Source organism: Perca fluviatilis, chromosome 7 (assembly GCF_010015445.1).
Source record: "Perca fluviatilis chromosome 7, GENO_Pfluv_1.0, whole genome shotgun sequence".
NCBI classification, from domain to species: domain Eukaryota; kingdom Metazoa; phylum Chordata; class Actinopteri; order Perciformes; family Percidae; genus Perca; species Perca fluviatilis.
The window spans coordinates 24,054,663-24,074,041 of record NC_053118.1 but is presented as its reverse complement, the minus strand read 5'-3'; the positions used below and the strand labels follow the sequence as shown (position 1 = coordinate 24,074,041).

The window sequence follows — 19,379 nt, the reverse complement described above, 5'->3', positions numbered from 1 at the left end:
CGGCACCAGACTGCTGCTCTGGCTGTTTTTTGCTGTTAAACGCACATTGAGAGTGACTCAGGTCCCAACACAGCAATTCATCTCATCACGTTTGTTCTCAGCTCTGGGCCTGCTTAGAGAGTGACACCCTTCGCCACCCACCCCCCCCCCCCACACACACACACACCTTTTTATTTTTCTATATAGGCCTATATATACAGTATTAATTATTCTATATCCCACTGCTCAAGCTTACCATCACCAGACTGCAAAATGACGTCATATAACCCCTTGTTGCCCTGTGCTCGTGTCAGACTCATGAAGGCAACGGGACACACATACACACAATAACTAGAGTCCTTGCTTCAAATGCAGCATTTTAATGAACATTATAAAATAGTATTTGAAAATCAATCCCCTCCCCCCCCAATCCATCCCAAGTTTTCTTTTCCTTTGTACATTTTGGTAGGAATAAGGCAAAAAAGTAGTCTCTTGAAATAGCAATTCACATCAATTAATAATCACCATGTCATGTATAAATATTACTAAAATCTGGGCTGTTGCTACGGTTAGTTCGTCCTGTCCATGTGTCACTGTCAGCGAGAGGACGCGGCGGCAGCAGCACCAGTGCTGGGCCTTCCTCCAGCATGCCATGGTTCAGACGATCCAGCCCCCCCACCCCAAAAAATTAAATAAAAAAAAAAAGGAGGCATTCCCACAGTGGGATGGGATGCTTCTACATTTTAAATATAACCTGCTGTTACAAACAGAAGAGCAAGTTAAAAAAAAATAAAAATAAACAAAACATTGTTTTTGTTTCTTTTGCTTCCAGTTAAAAAAAATGAGACAATTCCTCAATTCCAAAACCTATTTATGGAGATATAGTATGTATGAACCAAAGCGATTAACTATAGTAATGTATGGTTGGGCAGTGTGTATCTCCTTCTGCGACTATTCACTTTCTGTACATTTCAGAGCTGAGGGTCGAGGGCTTGAATCAAAGCAAACATAGGAGTGTAGTAGACTGAACATATGGGAGAGGAGGCAATAAAGAAAGCAGAAAAGAGGAGGCAGGAGAACAATGCAAATTATTTCATGAAATCTTATCCCAAAGCTACAAAATGTTCCTTTTAATAAAAGATGTTAGAACTCTATAAAAACCAAGTATTTTATCCCCATCACAAATCAAAACCAAATCAAATGGACTGTAAAAACATTCATTAATACAAGGCCTTTTTGAGTTGGGGATTAGTGTACAGTGTTTGATTTACAGTGCTTGTATAACCACCGGCAGCCATTTTCAAGAACGAACCCCCCTTATTATTATTATTATTGTTATAATCAGTCTTTTGCAGAAAGCGTTTTTGTATAGTTATATTAGAAAGTGCCACATACGCTCACGCTGTGCTTAAACATCCTGTGAAGTCTTTCTGCTGCTGCTAAATGATGATGGTAGAGGTGACAGAAAGGGATGAAAAACTAAATACAAAACAAACACATTGGAGCCAATGACAGACTTGGAACCTGTGACTGGTGAGTGCAATTCTGTGTTGACCATTGAGCATTCAAGATCTACAAGTCCAACATTTCTTTACAAAAACAAAAGAGAAAACAGGAAATCGCCCCTGATTGGCTCACAATTACCCCATGTGGCACGATGGTCATTTCCTGTAAACATTTCTCCCAATCGTTTTTTATAAAAAACACCCTTAAGCACGATTTATGCTTCTGCGTAAAATCTACGCCGTGGCTACGTACGTAGCCGGACCTTACACCGTAGCCTGATGCGCACCTCCCGAAAAATCTAACTACACGTCGCTCGGCCGTGGCTTGGTAGCGTTGCATTTCCCCCTACTCATTTCCTGGTTCTCCTTCTTCATAAACATGAAATCAAGGAGAGGGTTAACTTTTCCTGCTACAGCACAAGTATGAACTTCAGGCCACATAGGCTACGGCGAAAGCTCTGCGTGGAGCCTCCGCACAACCATAAATCAAGCTTTACCATTTTAAACAAAAAAAATATATAGAAATTTATTTTTACATGGACATATATATATATATTACTAAAGGCCTTAAAATATTTTCCATTCTGCTCCTTGAAAGTCATAGTTCCCTTCAGTAGATATTTAGCCTTAGACGGACCTGGAAAGAAACAGAGATATTTAAAAAAATAAATAAAAAAAACATTTATTCACAGCTTGTCATTTGTCTTTGTAACATTACAACTGAAACAAAATGGCAAAACATAAAGGCCTGCACTTGCTTACCATGCCGAGTCTTAGTACCAAGTTTTAATCCTGTTTTGTCTGGCTCCGTTCTTTCTTAGGCACCAGCGCCTTACGGAGGTATGGTATGATTAAAAAACCTACGAGGAAGAATACGTGACCACAGAAGTAGACTGACGAATACACCTGAAAAACAAAAGGTGACAAAACAGGCAAATTAAAATCCTCATTTAAACATCCAATGTTGTGATGACACCTGCTCTGTCTCATCGGTCCACCTGTTGCCAGTTTCCTGCCTTTGTCAATAAAAAAAAAAAATTGCCCGTTGATTTTTTTTCCAAGTTTAAGACTCTTGTTACTGAGCATATCTAGTAAACGGCTTTTAAGGCCGTGTTCAGAAAGACATCAGCTGTGTGTGACAAAGAACTGCATTGTCCAATCAAATGCTTGCAAGTTAACATGCCTGGTAGATTACTTGTAACATGAACGCTGTATTTATACTGTCTGCGTGTGAAAAAATGCTGTAAACTAAGAATGCTTTCAAAAATAATAAATAATGATTTTTTTATTTTTATCAATTTACAAAATGCAAAGTGAGCAAACAAAAGAAAAATGTAAAAATCACATCAATATTTGGTGTTACTACCCTTTACCTTCAAACCAGCATAAATTCTTATAGGTACTTGCAAAAAGTCAGGGATTTTGTAGGATTGTAGTCAGGTGTATGATCAACCAATTGTAGTATATAGGTAGTTATACTGCATCAGCAAGGACAAATATTTCAAAGCAGACTGGTGTTTCAAGATGTGCTGTTCAAGCTCTTTTGAAAAAGCACAAAGAAACGGGCAACGTTGAGGATCGTAGACGCAGTGGTCGGCCGAGGAAACTTAGTGCAGCAGATGAAAAACACATCACATCAAGCTTATTTCCCTTCGAAATCGAAGATGTCCAGCAGTGCCATCAGCTCCGAACTGGAAGAAACCAGTGGGACCCAGGTACGCCCATCTACTGTCCGGAGAAGTCTGGCCAGAAGTGGTCTTCATGGAAGAGTTGCAGCCAAAAAGCCATACCTCCGATGTGGAAACAAGGCCAAGTGACTCAACTATGCATGAAAACATAGGAACTGGGGTGCAGAAAAATGGCAGCAGGTGCTCTGGACTGATGAGTCAAAATTTGAAATATTTGGCTGTAGCAGAAGGCAGGTTGTTCGCCAAAGGGCTGTAGAGCGGTACAACAATGAGTGTCTGCAGGCAACAGTGAAGCATGGTGGAGGTTCCTTGCAAGTTTGGGGCTGCATTTCTGCAAATGGAGTTGGAGATTTGTTCAGGATTAATGGTGCCCTCAATGCTGAGAAATACAGGCAGATACTTATCCATCATGCAATACCATCAGGGAGGCATATGATTGGCCCCAAATTTATTCTGCAGCAGGACAACGACCCCAAATATAGAGCCAAGGTCATTAAGAACTATCTTCAGTGTAAAGAAGAACAAGAAGTCCTGGAAGTGATGGCACGGCCCACCACAGAGCCCTGATCTCAGCATCATCCAGTCTGTCTGGGATAACATGAAGAGATAGAAGGATTTGAGGAAGCCTACATCCACAGAAGATCTGTGGTTGGTTCTCCAAGATGTTTGGAACAACCTACCAGCCGAGTTCCTTCAAAAACTTTGTGCAAGTGTATCTAGAAGAACTGATGCTGTCTTGAAGGCAAAGGGTGGTCACACCAAATATTGATTTAGATTTCTCATTTTGTTAATTCACTGCATTTTGTTAATTGATGAAAATAAACTATTAACACTTCCATTTTTGAAAGCATTCTTAGTTTATATATATATATATATACACACATACATACATTTGTTTCTTTCCCTCCATTAAAGTTTTTTTATTTGGGAGGTTTTCCATATTCCAAGGGTCTAAGGATACAGGGTGCCATATGCTTTACAGATTGTAGAGCCACAAGCCAAATGTGGGATTGTGTTATTGGGCTGTTTAAATAGAACTGACTTGACTTGATTTGTCATGACGAAATACAAAATTATTGCAAGTCTGATCCTCTTCCCTGTTGCCTCAAACCTGGACTATGACACCCCAAGCTTGTCAGAGACACCATATTTGTCCTATGATCTCTGAGAATTGTGTGTTACCTTGAGCCATTTGTCATAGGTGAAGAGGCAGAATGGCACTAGGGGGTAGCCCATGAAGAGCCAGTGGAAAAACTGCTGGACTACATAGATGAGGGGGTAGAGCGTGCTGTTGGCCAGCTTTGTGAGCAAGGGACTGTCCCTCACGAGTGCCAGGGCCTGTCACACACAAACACATACACAGGCAGACACATATTCCATAATGGTTATAGTAATACAATAAAAAAATAAAATAAAAAAAACAGTAATATAATAAACTGATGCTGTTAAAAAGTAAAACAATTGGTGCAGACAAAGCTCAAAGTTATAATTAAAGAGGTAAACAACAAACCACCTCCTGAAATAAATACACAGATGGATTGAGCTTCCTGTACATGCACATAATTATCTTTAGGTTACCATTGTGCCCTGTATCTGTAGTGTACCTGTCTCTCTACAGTAACGATGAAGAACTCCATGGAGAAGCACAAGATGTATCCAGAGTGAAGACCATGCCAAATAGTCAGAAAGACGAGTGTGGTCACATGAGACAGGGTCTTATTTCCCAGGAACTTCAACCGTTTGAAGACATTTCTTTAAAAAAGAAAAGAGAAAGACACAAGTCAGGATTGTTTCTTTTTTACTATACATCTGGATAAGGGCAGTCAGAAAAGCTTAATACACCAGCTATCACTGCCTGCATGGTAGGCACTCACTCACCTGGAAGTTGTTGTTGCATAGCAACTGAGGTTATATTAAAACATTTCAACAACTTTACATCCTCTTCAAGGGTGCTCATCATTCAATGCAAGCCCAGACTGCGCTATAATATCATAGTGGCAGTGCACACACATAATGCTTTCAATCCAGTGTTTACATACTGGTGACAAGCTGCAGTATTAGCTGTAGGGAGCCGGGTCAGACAAATAACTACATGGAGTACTACTGCTTAGAAGCCTTACTCATGGCCTTAAAGGCATCATTACCGTTCTCCCATCAGGGAGAAGGTTGAGAGCTATTAAGACAAGAACCTCCCGCTTTCTCAACAGCACATACTGCAGAGCCATTAAATCTCTAAACAGCTCTCCATCTTTGCACCAGCACCTTATGGAAAAGGGTTCACCTGAGGTGCGTGTATAAACTGTCCACCTCCTCACATTGTTTTTTTAATATTACTTTTTATGTCACCCATATTAACGGTATTTATCTATTAATTGTAAAGTGTGGACTTGCGCTATGCACTTTTATGCAACGTGTCACTTTAAACTGATATTGGTTATTTTAGCCTCCTGGACTGTTATCCAGGTATGTAGTTATGAGTATCCCCATTTTTTTAAATCTTTATTGTCTTTTTTTAACTGCCTGTGTGTTCCCATGTGGGATACTATATGTGTATATATTACATATATGTTTTTGTTGTTGTATGGTGTCGATGTCCTGTCATGAGCACACTGAAGCAAATTCCTAGCAACTTGCACCGAGTTGTATGGCAATAAAGTATTGAATCTTGAATCTTGAATTATGCTTCAAACAAAGTGCTGCACACACAAGTGAGATGCACACATCTCTGCCTATCTTCCTCTATATTGCGGTTAGCTACTACGACCCACAAACTGTGAAGGGCAGTTTTATATGACCGATGTGGCTAGCTAGTCACCCAAAGTCTCATTTGATTGGGTAAACTTTTTCAAAACGCCCCCGAGTGCAGGCTGAGTCAAACAACTGAAAGCGTTTTACAAAAAGAGAAATGATGGGGATTTTGATGTAAAAATACTATGAAAAATACTCCGATAATGATTGACATATAACAAGAGATAAATTCACATTTAACCCAAATGTATTTTTCATTTCACTGCGTCTTCAACAGCGTCTACTCCCCATACACACACACTTTCCTCAAGTCTAAATTGTGGGGATACTTTTTGTAACTTTCTAAAACTGAAAAATCTGACAAGTGCATTTCTCTTAACGAGGCGACTAGCCAGGTGCAGAGGTACAGAAAGTATGCAGGATTTTATATTCTCTCAAGCTCACACAAGTACTTTACACAATTTTGATGTGACACTTTGTCTTTGATTTGCGTCTTGCCGCTCTCTATGACGGCTGACTTTTCACCCTGCCTTTGAATGTGGCCATTTGGAACAGCTATAATATTTCAAACAGTACTTTATACAAACTATTTTTTTAATGCATACTGAACTAGGCCTGCACGATTAATCATAAACTCGCGATCGCGATTCACCCTTGTTCGCGATTTAATTTTTAAATGACTTAGATTTTCTTCTTTTTGTGTGTGTGTGTGTGTGTGTGTGTGTGTGTGTGTGTGTGTGTGTGTGTGTGTGTGTGTGTGTGTGTGTGTGTGTGTGTGTGTGTGGGGGGCATTTTCGGCCTTTATTTTGATAGGACAGCTGAAGACATGAAAGGCAAGCAGTTAAAGAGTGTGCTAAGAAATCATTCTATTTTTGATACTGTACTTAAATTGGCAATTGACAAACTCCATTTCTCTAGAGATTGAAGCTGTAGTTGCAGCATGTTGATTGACATGTTTTAATTATGTAAAGACATGTTCAAGGAGTTCAGATAGTTATAGGTCACCATTTCTGGTGGCCTACTGTACTTAAATGGCCAGTATATACTTTATTTTCTTTATTCATTGAAGCCTCTATGTTTATAGGTTTGTGGTGATGCGCAATGTGCTATAGGTGCCAAAAAAAATAAAAATCTATGTTTGGTACTGCCAATTTGTTTTGTCATGGTTCATGTGTGCAATAAACATTACACTTAGTGAGAAAAAAAAATTCGTGGCAGAGAATCGTGATATCAATTCTAAGCTAAAAAAATATATATATATTAATAATAATAATAATAATAGTAATAATAATAATAATATTTTTCCCCGAATCGTGCAGGCCTATACTGAATCCTAAGCATCTCCATATATTAAACATTGTCTGAATTAGTCATGCCTCTCTGATTGACACTGGTTTCTTCCCTACTGTATGTTGTATGTATTTAGATGCTTAAAAAAGCATCCATGTTTATAAATCTAAAGTAAGAAAGCTTAAAGCTATTGTGCATAGTTTGTCGCCCCCATGAGGAATTATAAGTAATGACAACACTGTCGGTGCGTCCACAAGATACAGCCTTCCGTGACCACGCCCCCACCCCTCCTCCACGCAGTTGCTAGTAGCCAAAGAGGACATGGAGGATTAAAAAAAATAAATTAAAACATGGTCAAAGTCACAATCTTCTGAACATAGCCATACTGAGAAATACAGAGAGAGTTGTGTGGAGCTGATGGTCTTAATTAGCTTTGTAGCAACTCATTTGGCAATGGCTTGAATGTAACGGACATTCAATAATATCAAAAAGTTACGCACTAAAGCTTTAATAAAAACAATATCAAACTTAACCCATTTAATACTAAACTGCTTGGCATAGGTGACTATAAATAGACTTTTCTTTGTGGGTCAAACAATGAGAGCATTTGAAGTATATTATCTACAAAGGGCATGAAAGCTGTTCCTCAACCAGCTATACAGTGAATTTCGGTTTATTTTGGAAAGATGTCACTCTCCTCTACTCTCTGCGTCTCACGCCATAAGCTAAGTAAGCTCAGGAATCTAATACATTCAAATGAAAAGAACCATGTAATAAACTGTATGTTCAATAAATTGCTTTGGTCACTCTGGTCTAATGAGGTTACATGTTCAAACGGTTTAATGCATGAGGCTGGAAAACTGAAAACTTTGAAACCCTTCTTAGGATGCCTGCTCCCTCCCTGCGATGATTCCTCTGGTCTTTAAACAAACTGTACTCCTTTTCTGTGAAGCATTGCCACATTAGCATATCGGATTGAACGGTCATCCCCTATACTTCACTGCTATCATCTGAGTAAATATTTAACTTTGACAACCCCTGCTTTGAATACAAGCTAGAGAGCTTCACAGATTTCCGGCTCGACACTGACCTGGCAGCCCAGGCGTTTGTGTTGATGTTGAAGGAAGAGATGGTTCCTGTAAAAAGCGGCGTGGTTTCAAAGACCCACACCTTCATATTGGTACAGGCGTTCCACTGGTGCTCACCATCCACTACACCATTGTAGCCCAGTCCAGATAATATACATACACCCTCCTGTAACACAACAAAACAGTTTCATCATTTGCTGATGTACGATCACACCATAAAGCACAAGAACCTGATAAACTGGGACTGCGCCTATTCATTTGGGCTGAGCAGGGTGTGCCAAAAATAAATCTAATCCTGCATGTATTCATTTATGCAAAGGTATGCATGTTCATGCTCTCTCACAGCAAGAGTTAAGCTAGGTACTGTATGTAAATACAGTTTCATATACATAAAATTAGGTTTATTAGTTTTTAGCATAAACTTAGTTTATTAGCACTTTTTTCAAACACATTTCATGCACATACTTGCAGATCAGGAGGCTACTTACCGCTATAACCCAACAGCTGACATATTTATACAAGATGACTTTAGCCCAAAGCAAAATAAACACACAGCGATACCAGAAGGGCTGAGCCTGTGGAAAGGACATAGTTTTACATTTTAGACAAACTCTGAATCGTCTTACATTGAAGGACGTTAAGCATACACTGTGATTATTTTTGAACATATTGTCTTTCTCACCTCATAGTCATCTGTTAAGAAGTAGCTGTCTGTGTAATAGGGACTAAATATTGCATATATCACCAGGCAGAGAAAACCCAGAGCAAACCTTTTCATAGCGGGGATAACACTGGAGGAGAAAGAAACACAATGACGATAGGAGATTGGAAGGTAATAATGTTAACTGCAGAGGGCTGTGACACTGCACAGTTGGCTTATTTTACGGAGATGTAATAAAGATAAGTCTTTCAGCTCATTTTTCTTTTCGTCGCTTATCATTTACTTGTTCTTTTACCTGTTAGGAGGCTTTCCAGGGCAGTCGGTGAGCTCGCCTGCCACCAGCCTCTGGTAGCTGCGCAGTGTGAACTGGGGCCCCACCAGAAAGCCTCCATAGAAGTAGGAAAAGCCGCACACTTCGAGCAGAGAGGGCACTGACGGCAGGGCTGCGTTCCTCTGCTCTAAACTCAGCTGGGACTGGAGTTTAAAGATATGAGAAGAAAAACATGATGAAAGAATAAGAGACTAATATGAAAAAGGGAGGAAGAGAGCAGAAAAGGGCAAAGATGTGATTTCAAAAGGCAAGTTGATACAGGATGTATCCAGTTACAAAGGATTATTTTAGAAACAATCTTGACTGACCACAAACCCAATATCACTGCCCTAAATACTCCTTAACCGCCATTAAACTGCAGGCTGCAACTGTGTAGTGGAGTGATAATATTAACCAGATTTGTATGTTTTTACACAAATCAAAAGAATGAAAAGCACAGCATAAACTCATTAGAATAAAAATGAAATAAAGCAACAGAAGGGGCAATTAACAGCTGTCACAGATAAACTAACTGCACGAGAGAGGAACAAAGCATACTGTAGAGTGTAGACAAACCGAGTGAAAATAGGAGAAGGAAAAGCTGCTCAACAGACAGTGAGCTTTAAACTGGTAAAGGGAGTTCAGGGACACAACAATAATGGACGTACACCTTAATGGTGGGTAATGTTGCATGTTTGCATAAATATAAATAATAAAGTAAATTAATTTGGAAGAATACAGTATTAGATCCAGAATTGGATTAGCCAAAAATAAGTCAGTCATACTTTTTCTAGTTACAGTCAGTTGAGTAAAAATGTGCTGCATCATAATATATACGGATGTTGCGATACATTATTGCATATACCGCGATGAAAGATTTTCACCAACCCATCTGATGCCATTCCTTTGTTGTGTCCCGTTTTATCCCCCCTCTGTTCTATATCATCTTTTCCTCCACAGACTTAATAGAGAGCGTCTACTGACTGCAGCTACATATAAAAAAGGAGAGAAGGCCAAGGAGAGGGTCAGACCAGCTCCTCACAAGCACAAAGCCCTTTTGTTATGTTGCAGTTATTTCACTACTGCTTTGGGTTGCTAGTAGTCCTGTTTTCAGCTGGTTTAGTCTCATACAGTTTAGTGGGAAGATCTGCGTCCAGCTGCCCAATGATTTCACGCTTTGACTGAGCTTTCCCGGGGTTGTCCAACTGCCTTCTTCTGAGCTACAAGTTAGTATTCCTTGCATTGTAATAAAGAATTACGTATCTTGACTAACTGGTATCTAATAGGTTATGGTATCTGTTGGAGTCAAAGTAACAAAAATCTGCTCCCACACACACTTGTTGATTGATGGTAGTAACTATTGGCGCTTTTCCATTACATGGTACCTACTCTTCTCGCCTTTTTTGGTTTTCCATTACGAAAAAAAGTACCTGGTACCTGCTAACAGATACTTTTTTTTAGTACCACCTCAGTCGAGGTTCCAAGCGAGCTGAGGCAAGCCGAAAAGGTGACGTGAAAACCTGCAGGCTGCTGACTGGTCGGAAAGAATCGTCACTGATCACTGCATTGCTAGCGAGAGACGGCATTTTTAAATAGGTAGCCAGCGGTGGTTTTTTGCTGCCGGAGGCTCCACGCAGAACTTTCTCCGTAGCATACAAGTGCCCTGATGTTTATACTTGTGTGTGCATGTGTGATGTGTGTGTGGGGAGCTGGTGAGCGAGGGAGAAGTGAGAGAGTGCCGGCGATTATCTCCGCAGCGAGTAGCGACTCTAGAGTCATATATATATGTGAGAGAAACAAAGTGTCTCCCCTGTTCTTTCTGACCATGGTGGGAAATCTGGAGCAGTAAACGTTAACTATCTCTTTGATATCATGTTGTTTACGGAGACGGAGAACCAGGAAATGAGTCGGGGAAAAGCAACGTTACTAAGCCACGCCCACAGCAGTTGCTTTGACGACCAGCCACGCTGAGGCGGTACTAAAATCTGCAATGGAAAACGGACGCACAGCGTAATATATATATATATATATATATATATATATATATATATATATATATATATATATATATATATATATATATATATATATATATATATATATATATATATATATATATATATATATATATATATATAGAGAGAGAGAGAGAGAGAGAGATCTGATTTATTGACTACTTAGACAGAAAATGAATCATCAATTTTGATAGCCTATTAAGTATTTTTTCAAGCAAAAATGACAAAATTCTAAAGGAATCCACTTCTTGCATGTGAAGATTTGTTGCTTTTCTTTGTTTTCTAGGATAGTAAACTTATCTATATCTTGGTGGTCGGATGAAACAAACCATATGTGTGTGAGCAAATATCCCTTTTCTTATACGGTCTTTGTTTGAGGTATGGTTCTGTTTTGAGGACCCAACATTTTTTTACTCAGGTAACTGGTTGTATTTAGTAACTGCCAGTACCATCTTCTTGCAGCATATTTGCACATTGTGATCATCTACTTGTTTGTGGTGAAAACTATCAAATCATCTTCCTTTCTTTCACACATGACAGAATGGAAAAAAAGAGAAAGGAAGGAAGTAACAGATATACAATGAGCAAAATTCTAACAAAGAACATTTCAAGACAGACAACATCAACAAATTGATGATCAAACAGGCAAAAGCAAGAGAGATCAACCAACTCACTGGTTCCTTCCCGCCATCATAGTAATCAAATGACAAACCTGCAATCAGAAAATGCAACTGGTGTCAGAAACTATGTTAGGGTGACTAATGCTGTAATGATAATTCGAATGAACACTGTTAATCATGCAAAGGCCACGTCAGCAGTTTATCAGTGTGTTAAGTGTTCACTAGAGTAAAGGGGGGAGATTGCAACAACGGCAACAGGAAGATAGGGCTGAGCAATATATCAATATTATATCGATATCGTGATATGAGACTAGATATCGTCTTAGATTTTGGATATCGTAATATACATCTATCTATCTATCTATCTATCTATCTATCTATCTATCTATCTACATACAAAAAAATCAGAAAATTACATCACTTTACTGTAATGCAGCCTTTAAAACCAGGAAAAATACTTTTAAAGTGATGTAATTTTCTAAACTTTCCAGCTGTTCTATTATTTGTCTTTAACCACTTAGTCATAATATCCACATGATTGATGATTATTTATCTAAAATCTGATTGTAAAGATATTTTGTTAAAGCACCAAATCTCAAGCCTACAATATCAACATTGAGGTATTTGGTCAAGAATATCGTGATATCTGATTTTCTCCATATCACCCAGCCCTACAGTTAGGTATCAAATGAGAAAACCTCTGCTTTTATGACACAACTGGGTTTGTCAAGCAGAGGAGTGCAAGGAGAGCTGTAATCAACGCACCAACAAGTTTGAGTGTGAGGACACAATGAGGCATGGTCCACTTGATGTCATACTCCTCTGTCGCTGTGTAGTAATACCCTGCCAGCAGGTATACCTACAGGAAGAGAGAACGACAGGATTAAAAAGACAAAGACATCCAATAAGCATACATCTGTGTTATCAAACATCTCCAAGCAGATGTTTATCAGACAGAAAGAATGAAAATAGGAAATCGCCATATAAATCCCAGGAAGTGTGCTGTTAAACAAACGACGTCTGGCCTGGGCACAAATTCTGTGTTCACTTTATGAGGTTTTTTAACATTAATATGAGTTTCCCCAAAAGTTCATTAATATGAATTTCGGGAAAGAGACTTCAGATACAGTATTAGGGGACCACACAGGTCTATATAAAAGCATCCAAAGAGCACCATGTCATGGGACCTTTAAAGTGTGAGCAGTAAATGCAAAAGCATGCAAAAAAATAAAGGCTCCAGAATTCCTACAGGAAGCATGTGACTACGTCTTAAGATTATTGGTTATAAGAGGCCCTTTTAATACATGGGAAAAACTGTGGGTAGCCAGTAGCAAGACAATTAAAAGAAAATCACAGAATGTAGATGCAGAAATCAGACAAACTGGCAGGGAGTACCTCAGCCACTGCAGTAAAAGTCTGACAGTGGACAAAAGGGAGCTAATACTATACAGTAAGCCTGGACGCATGGAAAAGCGGATAGGAAAGAAAACGAAACACCGGGACACCTCACCATTTGAAAGGTAAAGCTGCTCAGGACAGTTGTTACCGTCCTTCCCATGAGCCTCAGCATCAGGAATTGGACAAGAATGCATACTGCGGAGTGATAGATCTGAGAGCCTGGGAAAGAGACGGACAGGGGGGGTGAGTGCAGTCAAGTGTGACCTGTAGGACTGGACATGACAACAGCATTTTTTCCTCCACAGTTCAGATGGAGAAAGAACAACAAGGCAAATCCATGAGAGAGAGAGAGAGAGAGAGAGAGAGAGAGAGAGAGAGAGAGAGAGAGAGAGAAGAGACTTTTCAAAAAGGAGGGTTGGAAGGAAAGGAGAAAAATAAAGTAACAGACCTGCTGTAAAATCCAAGTGCGGCCACAACAGAATAAAAGAAAAGACAAAGATCGATGTTAGCAGTTTGTGTTTACTCCAGCATGCCACTCTCATCTTATCTGGAGGAGCACTTCTACCATGGTTGTCATTTTGGCAATTTAAAAATACAATTATTTCTTGAGTAACAATTTTGATAATTTATGTAATTGTCAGGCAAAACTGCCAACATTTCAGTGGCTCCCGGTGCTCAAATGTGAATATTTGCTGGTTTTCTTAGTCCTTTATGGTGGGAAATTGACTTAGGGCTGCAACTAATGCTTATTTTCATTATCAATTAAGCTAGATGATAACTGGGGGATTAATCTATCAATCGTTTTGTCTATGAAATGAAATCTAATCAAACTGGACCAAAGAATCTCCATATTAATTAACGATGAAAATAATAGTTAATTGGAGCCCTCAATGAACTCTATGGGCTGTATACTAAGCTACATATTGGAAAATAGTCTGGGCCACATGCATAAAGACAATATTTGAATTTAGAGTTGTCAAACCCGCTGCTGTATTCAGTTAAAGAGCACCACGTTTATTTCCTCATCAACCCAGAAATGACTCAACAATAGTGGATGATTAAACTACATGAAAAAACATCCCTAAGCCATTATGTTCCAAACTAAACAGCAAACGTACTTCGTGTTTATGAGTTTCTTCTGGATGTTACATTAAATATGTTATTCAAAGATTCATTTAAATTTTTATATAAAGTTACATAAAAAAAAAAAAAAAAAGTACCCTGTGGAGTTTTGGATTGCTAGTTATGCCCTGGAGCAGTTTTTTTTTTTATTAGTCTCGTGCACACACAGGAGAAACGCAGCAATTCACCAGCAAAAAAAAAACAATATGGATTTAAACAATGCAGAATTAAAAAGGTTTTAAAAAAAAACTCACTTTACAAATGCTTTACAAGGACGAAAATGCATTCAACAGGTTTGTTAGGACAGTTTTGTCAATTTAAACATGGCTTGTGTGTGTGTACAGGAAAACTCAACATGCATATCTTAAACTCAAGAAATAGGAACTTGCCAAAAGAATACTTATAATAATAGAAAAACGGAGGCTCCCTCTTTATCTCACCAAAGTTGAATGCTGCTAGAGCCAGTCCAGAGAACGCGTGGAACAAGTGTATAACTGTGGCAGGCTGGTAGAACAAGAACCGGCGGTACACCAGAGCACAGGGATACCCTGCATGAGAGAGAACAAAAAAAAAAAAAAAAAGTAGTAATGGAGCTACAGTATGTGCTTTCATATCTGCCAAGTGAGCCATTGACAACCCGTGATATCAACAACACTGACCTTTTGGTAAAAACACATGGCACACACATACATTGTACATTGTACCATTGGTACAAGTGTGTGGTGGGTGTTGCTGCAAATCTGGCATCTCAATTAGAAGGATAACTGCCTAAAGTAAGACTATGTAAAAGGACAAACACTTACCATCATGGTAAAAATTATTTCCATAGAGTTCAACCAGTTTAGTTGGACTTGTTCTTGTTCACATTTTTGTAGTCATGTAATTATTGATTATGTAAATGTAAACACCCTACACATTTTTTACAAACAATTAATTGAGAGTGTAAACATGCTCTATGGTATAATATATAATATAACTGAGGGGCCAAACATCCCACCATTTGAAATAACTCTTTTTGATTGGATGACCAAGTCCCTGTACCTTTGTCCTTCCTGGGAAGAGATAGCAGCTATAATTAGTGGATATCAAGGGACATCAGCAGCTTAGATGCTGCTTAATATAAAAGGTGCTTCATTTTATGTAAAGTAACATTAGTTTAGTTCCATCTGCTTCCACTGGGTTACTTTAAAAGGCTAGCGATGTTCTATATTTTTCTTATTGCCAAAAAAATCTCATTAAAAAAGGCCAAAACCAACAATGAATTAATCTTACTAACAGGTATTGTTGGTGTAGCCAAAGCCTGATATACTGTAGCTCATTCCTCTTTGCCATAGACGCCCTGTTGTTGTCCAAACCCACCGCTGCACTGGGTGACATGTTCCTTCATGACGATCAAAAGAGGCACTGTGGTTTATTTTGAGTTAACCCCACATGCATGACTGGGCTGCCATAAATATTCACTGGTTATGTATTACTATTCAGCTGAAAATGCACTACTTGCTCCTGTTTGAGTTATGTTTGCTTGCAGTTCTGTTTTAGGAGTCACATTTTTAAAAAGGAATGAAAGTTTATTTTTCTATTACATTTAAAAGAGGGACAGAGTCTGGAAGTCTTGAGGGACAGATTAACACATTGTTTTTTTTCAAATGGGGTTGGTGGACATTAGAGAAATATAGAAAACTCCAGTCTTATCCTATGAAAACTTCTGCAATCTAATAAATCAAGTAAGGAGCAACTGTAGGGCATTAATCATCTAAGTAACGTATGCAGTATTGCAAGCCACACATAGCAAAGCAGCGGGCTGACCAAAGCCTAAATCACATCAGCCTATGTATAGCTGAGGAAACGCTTACAAAACCTCCTGTTATTTCAGGTTCCACTGCTGTAGTTACTATATGGCTACAATATTATGCAAGAAACATTAAGCAACTCTGGGACAAGGAGCATGCAACTAGCTAACTGAATGTTTTTCCAGGCATTAGCCAACCAAAGTCTGATCTGAATGGCCACGTTCAGTTCAGTCTATTGTATTGTTGGTGTGAGGTGACAGAAAAAAAAACAGACATGTCCATGTGTCAGACCAAAGTTCAGAGAGGCCCCCCCCCCCCCCCCCCCCCACACACACACACACACACACACACAAAAACACACACAACACACACACACACACACACACACACACACACACACACACACACACACACACACACACACACACACACACACACACACACACACACACACACACCCCTGACAGCAGTCCTATAGTAGTGCTACATGTTACAAGCTACAATAATACAGCAGATCCTAAGTTAAAGCAAACTCCCATAAAAAAATAAATAAATACAATTTAAAAGTAAATTGTAGCCTTGTTCAAACATATTCAAGTTCCCCAGAGTCTGTCTCCCCTCTACTCAACTGAGTGGAAAAATGGAGGGTTAGGGGACATATTAGGTCAGCCACCTTATGCTCATTCTCTTTTGTCAAAGCATGTCCCTCCCCCTCCAACAACATTGGGACTATTATTTTCACCAGTCTCATTCAATTATGCTAATCCAACAGCCAACAATCAATGTTATTTTTTTTACTGTCCTGCTAACTTGACCTAATTGTCTAGTTTGTTAGCTAGTCCAACAATTAGGAAATTAAAGGAGGGGAGATTCCGCAGTTGACAATATTTGACACGACACCAAACTAGTCAGTTAACACCATTGGCGAACATGTTTTGAAGGAACCAGAGTCTTAACGTTTTAGGGTGTGTGCCATTTATTCAAAACCCTTCTGGAAATATATAATCAAGTAGGTTCGGGGAAGCCCGTGAGGGGCTTTTAGGAAAATGGTTTAGCTAGCTTACACAGTAACAGACCAATACAACTGGTTTGCAGCCTGACTGAGCTTTATGTTAGCATTGAGTGTGACAGTTAACGTTACACAGAGCAGTTCTGAACTGAAACCTGTCACCGGGATGGAGGCCATTTCGGATAGCTACCAGAACAACCCGTATTGATTCGTGAGGCGCAACTCACCGATTAAAATAGATAAAATGAGTCGAACCGCTGGCTCCGGGGAACCTAAGGACTCCGACAGATTCTCCAGCAAGGGAGCCGCCATCTTTCTTGTGGGCGGAAACGTCTCTTCGCGACGGTTCAGTGAACTCTACTGACTCACGGCCGACACACGCACACACACTCCGCTTTTAAAGACCCTTCGCGGTTCAACCTCCTTCAAAGTTAAGCAATGTGATTATCCTCCTACTTCTCCGCCCCTCATGCCTATCGTTACCACACTTGTATTCGTTTACAGTATGTCGCTAAAGATTGGATTTATGCAGTGGTGTAGTCGTATTGTAGTATGTATACTGTACTGTATATATGGGCCAGAATCTGCCTTTTGGGGGGGGGGCATATCATAGTGGGGGCTCTGGGTGTCCTCCCCCAGGGAAGTTTTGAGCGTCAACAACTTCATTTTCTGCATTTGGATACACTTGATATATGTTGAATGTCATCTGTGTGTTCTTTTTCTTCGCATAGGCTAAATAAAGGTAAGCCTATGCGAAGAAAAAGAACACATGACATTCAACATATATCAAAAATATAATGGAAAGTATGTTGTTGCGTGTCATTGGGCATTTTAAAGTGGGTATATGGAAATCCTGGAGCTTTCTTTAGTGGGTATACTGCGTATACCTGCGTATCACGTAGACTACACCACTGGATTTATGGGCTGACATGAGGCTATCAGCACACACCGAATGATATAATTGTAGCACACCATAGAGAACGATAATAGTGTGTGAAGATTAACCCTCTACACATGACATAATAGTATCATGGTGCCCCCTTGTGTCGAAACGCTGGAAAAACATTAATTAACCCTTGTGTTGTCTCAAAATTGTAAATTAACTCTTTTTGGCTCATTTTTGCAACGTTTTTTGACACTTTTTGAAACGTTTTTGTCACTTTTTTCCACGCATTTTTAAATACATGGTCAATAAACATAATTTAAATGACATAATAACATACAATAAAACAGAAATTGTGGATTATTTTGAATGATAGTTAAGATCAGAGGATGTTGAGTGGATCACAGTTTATTTGAAATGCTATAAAATTTAAGAAAAAAAAACACCGACAATTCAATGAAAGTAATCATTCATTTTACCTGCCAAGAATGTTACATGGCTTCCACACAACGTACATCCACGCATTCATGTTATTTTGGGGCAATTTGGTTCCAAGAAACTCATAATTCTGATATAAAAATGGATGAAATTTGACCCGAGGACAACACAAGGGTTAAAGATCCATTTCACATGTTTTAATACACATACAAATACTTTTAATAGTTTACTAGTCTGTGTCTGATATGGTTTACCACAAAAAAAGTTCAGTTACCTAGGTAAACATGACTGAAATTAAAACTATTCTCATTGGGGGAAAAAACCTTAATATACCAATATCTTTTCATTTCAGAAAGTTTAACCACTAAACAAACACAAGCATGCAACACAAGCACTTGGCATAGGAAGCTGTGCATAACTGCAGAAAGAACTTTCATCTGGGATGTCTTGTGAAATGCAATAAACTATTTTTTTTTAAACAAATACAATACACATTTTCCATAGGCTCAGTCTGCCACTTTTTAAAAAAAAATTTCAGTGCTGTTCCATGGTATAAAATGTTTGGATAGTCACATATATATGGATAGATTTATATATATGTGTGTGTATATATATATATAAACATGCATATCTTATCTTATGTTAACTTCATATATATTTTTGTGGATGTACATAGACATACATACACATATAATAAAATAAAAGAGTATATAAATAAAATAAATAATACATGAAAGTTACACGGAAATTCTTCGTAGACCAAGCTTTTTGATTTGACATTTATCAATAGTACTGATCATCTATGTCTGTATTATAATGAAAATTTTGACTTGAA

General features: G+C 38.8%; 1 protein-coding gene across 2 annotated transcripts; it reads right to left on the bottom strand.

Annotated features, from left to right (window-relative positions):
- Positions 1 to 343: 343 nt before the first annotated feature.
- lpcat3 (lysophosphatidylcholine acyltransferase 3) lies at positions 344 to 17,605 on the bottom strand. Of its 2 annotated transcripts, none has more exons than XM_039806772.1 (13): positions 17,451 to 17,605; positions 14,865 to 14,972; positions 13,415 to 13,524; positions 12,670 to 12,763; positions 11,959 to 11,996; positions 9,255 to 9,433; positions 8,981 to 9,089; positions 8,787 to 8,873; positions 8,301 to 8,464; positions 4,777 to 4,924; positions 4,355 to 4,510; positions 2,247 to 2,390; positions 344 to 2,121 (listed from the first exon to the last, which is right to left on the bottom strand). In XM_039806772.1, the coding sequence occupies exons 1-12, from the start codon at positions 17,533 to 17,535 to the stop codon at positions 2,271 to 2,273; spliced, it is 1,398 nt and encodes a 465-aa protein (XP_039662706.1). In that variant the 5' UTR covers positions 17,536 to 17,605; the 3' UTR covers positions 344 to 2,121; positions 2,247 to 2,270. The 2 variants fall into 2 exon arrangements, with proteins under 2 accessions (XP_039662706.1, XP_039662707.1); XM_039806773.1 differs by having other exon boundaries at positions 13,415 to 13,521.
- Between the last annotated feature and the right edge of the window lie 1,774 nt (positions 17,606 to 19,379).